The sequence below is a fragment of the Crocuta crocuta genome, unplaced genomic scaffold (assembly GCF_008692635.1).
Source record: "Crocuta crocuta isolate KB4526 unplaced genomic scaffold, BGI_CrCroc_1.0 scaffold61, whole genome shotgun sequence".
Taxonomy (NCBI): domain Eukaryota; kingdom Metazoa; phylum Chordata; class Mammalia; order Carnivora; family Hyaenidae; genus Crocuta; species Crocuta crocuta.
The window spans coordinates 10,961,968-10,969,511 of record NW_027528369.1 but is presented as its reverse complement, the minus strand read 5'-3'; the positions used below and the strand labels follow the sequence as shown (position 1 = coordinate 10,969,511).

Genomic DNA, 7,544 nt, shown 5'->3' with positions numbered 1-7,544 from the left:
CACCCAGGCACTCCCAAAACGGACAATTCTTTATATAGGCTAAGAAAAAACAAAACTCACATCACTAAAATCAGAAGTGAACAAGAAAACATTACTGTGGATTTTACAGAAAAAAAAAGGATGAGGACACTGAACAATGAAGTGCGAGCATATTAGAAATCCTATGAAATGGACAAATTCCTAGAAGTACACAAGTTACTGAAACCAAGAATAAACAGAAAATCTAAACATACCCTGTACTCAGAGACTGAGTATAATCCACAACATCCTGAGAAAGGAAAGCCCCGGACCAGGTGACTTTGGGGGTAAATCCTACCAAATATTACAGAATTAACACCAATCCATCCCAAACTCTCCCGAACAACAGGAGGGAACACCCCTTAACTCATCTACAATTCCAACATAACCTTGATAACAAACTCAAATNACAGAAAATCTAAACATACCCTGTACTCAGAGACTGAGTATAATCCACAACATCCTGAGAAAGGAAAGCCCCGGACCAGGTGACTTTGGGGGTAAATCCTACCAAATATTACAGAATTAACACCAATCCATCCCAAACTCTCCCGAACAACAGGAGGGAACACCCCTTATCTACAATTCCAACATAAACTTGATAACAAACTCAAAGATATCACAAGAAGAAAAGTATAAACCAGTATCTTAAGAATATAGATGCAAATATCCTCAAGAAAATAGTAGCAGATATGATCCAGCAGCATATTAAAGTTATTAGACACCATGATCACATGTGATTTACCCCAGGAATACAAGGATGATTCAACACACAAAAATTAATCAATGTAATACACCACACTAATAGAAGGAAGAGAAAAATTCAACATCATTCCATTTCATGATAAAAACACCTAAACTAGGAATGGAAAGAATAGATCTCAAAATGACAAAGGGAACTTTGGAAAACCCAAATCTAGTATCAGAATCAGTGGTGAACGACAGAATGCTCTCCCTGTAAGGTCAGGGACAAGGTCACCCGTTTTCACCGCCTCTATTCAATACTGTGCTACAAGTCCTGGCTGGTGCGAGCAGGCAGGAAAAGAAATAAAAGTATCTCCAATTGTAGACGGCATCTTATATGCAAAAAATCTTTTTTAAAAATCCACAAACACACACAACATCAGCGCCAATAAAGGAATTTAGCAAATTTCAAACATACAAGATCAGTATTCTAATAATCACTTGTATTTCTGCACATTAGCAATGAACAATCTGAAAAGGAAACTCGTAATTTCACATACAATAGTATTAATAAAAGAGGGGCACCTGGCTGCCTCAGTCGATAGACCATGCGGCTCTTGATCTTGGGGTCATGAGTTCAAGCCTCATGTTGGGTGTCCAGATTGCTTAAATAAAGTTTTAAAAATCTTAAATAAAATAAAAGAATAAAATACTTCAGGAATAAATTTAATCAAGGAAATATTAGACTTCTATACCCAAAACCACAAAACATTTCTGATAGAAATTAAAGAGGATCTCAACAGATGGACAGGCATGCTGTGTTCAAGGACCGGGTGACTTAACATTGCAAAGACGGCAGGATTTCCGAATATCCTCAAAGCGTTATGCAGGTTCTGTGCAAGCCTTACCAGCATCCCAATGGCCTTTTTGGCAGAAATAGAAAAAGTGATCCTAAAACTCATAAGGAACTGCCAGTGATTCCAAATAGTCAGAACAACCTTGGGGGTGCCCGCCCACCAGCTTGGTCAGCGGAGCCTGCGACTCTTGATCTTGAGGTTGTGGGTTCAAGCCCCACATTGGGAGTAGAGGTTACTTAAAAATAAAATCTTNTTTAAAAATCTTAAATAAAATAAAAGAATAAAATACTTCAGGAATAAATTTAATCAAGGAAATATTAGACTTCCATACCCAAAACCACAAAACATTTCTGATAGAAATTAAAGAGGATCTCAACAGATGGACAGGCATGCTGTGTTCAAGGACCGGGTGACTTAACATTGCAAAGACGGCAGGATTTCCGAATATCCTCAAAGCGTTATGCAGGTTCTGTGCAAGCCTTACCAGCATCCCAATGGCCTTTTTGGCAGAAATAGAAAAAGTGATCCTAAAACTCATAAGGAACTGCCAGTGATTCCAAATAGAACAACCTCGGGGGTGCCCGCCCACCAGCTTGGTCAGCGGAGCCTGCGACTCTTGATCTTGAGGTTGTGGGTTCAAGCCCCACATTGGGAGTAGAGGTTACTTAAAAATAAAATCTTAAAAAATATATCCAAAAAGAGGAACAGAGTTGGAGAAGTCCCACTTCACACACCACAAAGCTACAATTATCCTGACAGAGCGCTCCTGGCGGGGGACAAATAGACCAAAAGAATAAAATGGAAAGTCCAGACGCTGACCGCAAAAGTTGGCGGCATCAGCGGGGCCAACGCAGCTCAGTGGGGGAAACAAGCTCTGAACAGACGGTGCTGGGCAATGTGCCCACGTGCGGCGCGATGAAGATGAACGCTCTTTTCACACCACAGGCAAAAACTCACTCAAACTGGATTAAAGCCCTAAGTCTAAGTTCCACAGGTGCAAATATTCATAATCTTGAATTTAGTAATAGTTTCTTACATGACACCGAAAGCATGAGCATAAAGGAAAAAGTAAATTGAACCTCGCCAACATTAAAATCTTTTTGCATCAAAAGACAGTATATGAAAGGGAACAGACGACCCACAGGATAAGAGGAAATATTTGCAAATTATATACCTGACAAGGCCTCGTACCCAGAATACGTAAGAATACTTTTTTTTTAAAGTTTTATTTCTCAGAGGGACAAAGAGACAGAGTATGAGCAGGGGAGGGGCAGAGAAAGAGGGAGACACAGAATCCGAAGCAGCTCCAGGCTCTGAGCTGTCAGCACAGAGCCCGACGCGGGGCTCGAACTCAGGAACCGGGAGACCATGACCTGAGCCGAAGTCGGACGCTTAACCACCCAGGCGCCCCTGTAAGGAATACTTAAAACTGAACAACAAAAAGGCAAGCAACATAAATAAAAAACAGGCAAAGAATCCGAACAATCATTTCTCCAAAGACGTGTGTGGCCAATAAGCCTAGGAAAGGATGCCCACATCAGCAGCCCCCGAAACCGCAGCGAGAGGCGTCCCATCTACCGGCACCGGGAGGGCTCGCTCGTGGTCTTTAAGCCCAGAGAGATGGGGGCCTGGGGGCCCAGTCGGTGAAGCGTCCGACTTCGCCTCAGGTCATGATCTCGCGGTTCGTGGGTTCGAGCCCCGCGTCGGGCTCTGTGCTGACTGCCAGCTCAGAGCCTGGAGCCTGTTTCAGTCTGTGACTCCCTCTCTCTCTGACCCTCCCCTGCTCACGCTGTCTCTCTCTCTCTCTCAGAAATAAAACATTAAAAAAATATATATTAAAAAAAAGATTTAAACCCAAAGAGACCAGGACAGTGCTGACAAGGACGTGGGCACACCGAGCTGGCATGTCACGTGCGAACGTACACCGGGCAGCTGCTGTGCAAAGTGCCCCGGCGGCTCCTCAAAGTGGCGCGCGGACCCAGCACACGATCCAGTAATCCCGCTCCCGGGTCAACGCCGGAAAGAACGGAAATCAGGGGTACACGTGTGCACCAGGCCCCGCGGGGGCCACGACGGGCAGAGAACCAGCCTCCAGTTCCACCAGCCGACGCACCGCACACACGCGGCGCCACTNCCCTTGTGCCCACACACCTCGGGGCGGCGCCGTCCGGTGCAGGGCGGGGCGCAGAGCGCCGGGGAGGGGCCCTGACTTGATGGCGTCGCAACGGCTCCAGCCGGAGAGTCAACACGCAGAAGGGCGCCTGGGGGCTCAGTCCGTTACGCGGGACTTCAGCTCAGGTCACGACCTCCCCGCTCCTGGGTTTGCGCCCCACACTGGGCTCCGTGCTAAGAGCCTGGTGGCTGCTTTGTTCTCTTGTCGCCCTCCCTCTCCGCCCCTCCCCTGCTTGCTCGCTCTCAAAAATAAAGAAATTTTAAAAACTACTCAACAAAGAGCGTGGTACCCCCAGCACATAGCCTCATGTTGCGTGAACTCCGGAAGAGCGTGTCTTCCTACAGGGGGGAGAGCCAGCGGGGGAGGGGCGGAGAGGGCCCCACGTGGAGCCTGAGGGGGCCGATCCCGCGACGCGGGGGTCGGGCCCGTCCGAAACACCCGGCGCAGGAAGAACGTTCTGAAGCCAGAACGTTCTGCGGGGCAGACACCTGCCACCACGAGTCGCAGGCAGGTCCCGAGTCCCAGAAACCAGTTCGGAACCTCGGGTGTAACCGAAGGACCTGCTCTGCTCTCCACAGCAAAAGGGCTGAAGGCAAACGCGACCTACCTGGGTTTCTGGGGGNCTCACAGACGCCCCGCGTGAGGACGACTCCCGGCACACACCTGCGCCGACACCCCTCCGGCCACGCCTCCGACCACGCCCCCACACGAACTCCCCCAATCCCGTCCCGCCCTGGCCCCGCCGACCAGTCTCCGACCACGTCCCCGAGAGAGGACGCCCCCATTGACCACGCCCCTGAGCGGGGACGGTCTGCTCCCGCGTGGGGACGCCCCCAGACCCTGCGCTGCCGACCAAGCCCTGACCACGCCCCGCACTGGGACCTCCCGGCGGGGACCCTTCCGGCCACGCCCCCAAGCAGCCCGGGCGCGAAGACGCCCCACCGGCCACGCCCCGCACGTGGACGCCTTGCACGAGGACGCCCCGGGGTGGAGACCATCGACCACGCCCCGACCACGCCCCCGCTCGAGAACGCCCCCCCGACCACGCCTCAGGCCACGCCCNCAAGAACACCCCAACCATGCCCCGCCTTGGCCCCGCTGACCAAGCCCTGACCACGGCCCCGCGCGATGACGCCCCACCGACCACTCCCCGGCACGGGATGGCCTGACTACCACGCCCCGGCCACGTCCCCGGCCACGCCCCAAGTCCACGTGCCCGCGCCCCGACTCCTAGCCGACCGCGTCTCCAGANCGGGCCTAATGGCAGAGCCTGCTGCCCAAGGACTGCCAGTGCGGGCGGGCGGCCCGGGGGAGGAGGAGTTCCGCGCCAGGTGGTCCGCAGTAGGTGGCACTGAAGTTTGAGCAAGCTGTGGCTTTGGGCCATGTGGGTGTCGAAAGTGGGTTCCCAAGACAGGAGGCTTTGAATCAAGGTAGCCACGTGCAGNAGGGCCCGCCCAGCTCTGCCTCCCTCGGCAGCCTCTGCCCCGCATCCCTACCTCTGTCCTGGGAGGATCGGCTCCAGTGTGGAGACAGGGGCAGGGCTGCCACGTCCTTGCCTGGGGCCCTGAAACCGGCTGGGCTTCTCATCCTCCGTCCATTCTGTCCTGGGACACCGGCCCTTCTGTCCGGGGTACTGATCAATCAGCCCCCCGACCCCCCCCAACTTTCACAAATATTTTTTTAATGTTTATTTTAGAGAGAAAGAGAAGAAGAGCTTGAGTGGGGGAGGGGCAGAGAGAGAGAGGGAATCACAGAATCCGACGCAGGCTCCAGGCTCCGAGCTGTCAGCACAGAGCCCGACGCGGGGCTCGAACCCACTGACCGCGAGATCATGACCTGAGCCAAAGTCGGCCGCCCAACAGACTGAGCCCCCCAGGCGCCCCAGACGTTTGGTTTTTAAAATAAAAACTGCCACGTAGTATGACCCAAAACAGTACGTTAAGTTTGGGGAGGAGGAGGGGGGGGAAGTGCACAACGGAGGTCAAGGGCCCTTGTCCAGGAAGAGCAGGTGAGCACGGCCCTGAGTCACAGTTCCCGGAGTCACACTTGAAGTGAGCGGGGCAGAGGGAGGCGAGGGCGATGCCCTGGAGGCCCTTGGCACTGCAGCCAGCGGGAGGGTCAGATCTGTCAAGGGTCACCTGGCGGGAGACCACAGGGTGGGTCCCCATCCAGAGAAAAACAAAACAGACTTCGGGGTCCAGGTCGGTGTCTTGGGGACGCCTGTCGTCCTCTGGGGGCTCAGACCAGGAATTGCTCAAATTCCATGGGAAGACTACCAGGGTCGGGAGATCCTGCTGTGTGACCTGGAGCAAGTCCTTCGCCCTCTCCGTACCTCAGTTTCCCCTTATCTCCAGAGAGGACTTGAAGCAGGCCATCTGGGGCCCCTGGCAGCCTGGCCTTCTGGGAGCTGCTGCAACGGGGAGGTGGCCGGCCAGCCCACAGGTGACTGGTGTTCCCCATAGTGGAACCTGGTGTGTGAGGACGGCTGGAAGGTACCGCTGGAGCAGATGAGCCACCTCCTGGGCTGGCTGCTGGGCTGTGTCCTCCTGGGCGCGGGCTGCGACTGGTGAGGCGCCGCCCCTCCCTTCTCTCCCAGCGGCCCCGCCCCCAGGCCCTCGGGGTCCGGCTGGACGCCCCGCTGGCCTGACCCGCACCCACGTTTCCCCGGCTGCCCTCCAGGTTCGGACGTCGGGCTGTGTTCGTGGTCTCCCTGGTGCTGGCCGCGGGCCTGGGGGCAGGTGAGGCCCTGGCGGCCAGCTTTCCCGCCCTGCTGACCTTGAGGCTGCTTCATGGGGGGGCCTTGGCAGGGTTCTCCCTCGCCCTCTACGTGGCTCGTGAGTACTATGGGGGGGGGGCAGGGAACACCCCCTCGGGCCAGGCCTCACGCAATGTCAGCGGCACGGGGGGCCGCCCCGCACCGCCGTCGAGGGCCCTTCTCGCCAGGGGGGGTCGGCCACCGGTGGGTGGGTGCGGGCGCTGGAGCTGTGGGTCCGTGACTGGTGCGCACAGCCCTGGAAGGAGGATCAGGCCCCCCGTGTCTGCTCAGGCCTGGAGCTGTGTGACCCCCCTCACCGCCTGGCGTTCTCCGTGGGAGCCAGCCTCTTCTCAGTGCTGGGCACCCTGCTGCTGCCCGGCCTGGCGCTGCTGGCACGGGACTGGCGCCTTCTGCAGGGGCTCAGTGCCCTGGCAACGGGCCTTCTGCTGCTCTTTTGGGGGTAAGTGTGGTGGCAGATGGTTCGGTGACAGAGGTAGAGGCCACGTGGGTCGCTTCTCCCCGCACTTTGTGCAGCACCAGGCGTGTGGGTGTGGGATGGGCACCCGGAGAGCCATGGCATGCCCTGTCCCCCTGGATCCCGAGGGGGGCCATTAGCTTCTGCCATCCTTGGGCATCCTTACCCCACCCCTGCAGGTTCCCGGCCCTGTTCCCCGAGTCTCCCTGCTGGCTGCTGGCCACGGGACAGCCAGCCCGAGCCCGGAAGATCCTGTGGCATTTTGCAGAAGCTGGGGGTGTGGATCCGGAGGACAGCTCCGAGGAGGAGACCTCCCAGGCTACAGGTGATGCACCAGCCAGGAGATGGGAGCCCTGGGTGCCGGGGAAGGGCCGTCCCCTCATACGTGCCCCCTCGTGTCCCCGGAGCCACAGAGCTGGACCTGCTGGGTGCGCGGAGCCCACAGCCCCAGTACCACTCCGTCCTGGAGCTCCGGCACACCCGCGTCGCCTGGAGAAATGCGGTCATCCTGGGCTTCAGTTCGTGAGGAGGGGAGGGCGCGGGTGGGCTGATGGATGACCTGCCCCCCCCCCCCCCCCCCCC

The 7,544-nt window shown here is 55.8% G+C and overlaps 1 protein-coding gene across 1 annotated transcript in view; it reads left to right on the top strand.

Annotated features, from left to right (window-relative positions):
* Positions 1 to 4,860: 4,860 nt before the first annotated feature.
* SLC22A31 (solute carrier family 22 member 31) overlaps positions 4,861 to 7,544 on the top strand; it is a 3,467-nt gene continuing 783 nt past the window's right edge. Inside the window, exons 1-6 of the mRNA XM_077754195.1 lie at positions 4,861 to 5,073; positions 6,195 to 6,298; positions 6,412 to 6,566; positions 6,779 to 6,947; positions 7,142 to 7,287; positions 7,370 to 7,484. Coding sequence (XP_077610321.1) covers positions 4,861 to 5,073; positions 6,195 to 6,298; positions 6,412 to 6,566; positions 6,779 to 6,947; positions 7,142 to 7,287; positions 7,370 to 7,484 — 902 coding nt within the window. The remainder of the gene's footprint in view (positions 5,074 to 6,194; positions 6,299 to 6,411; positions 6,567 to 6,778; positions 6,948 to 7,141; positions 7,288 to 7,369; positions 7,485 to 7,544) is intronic.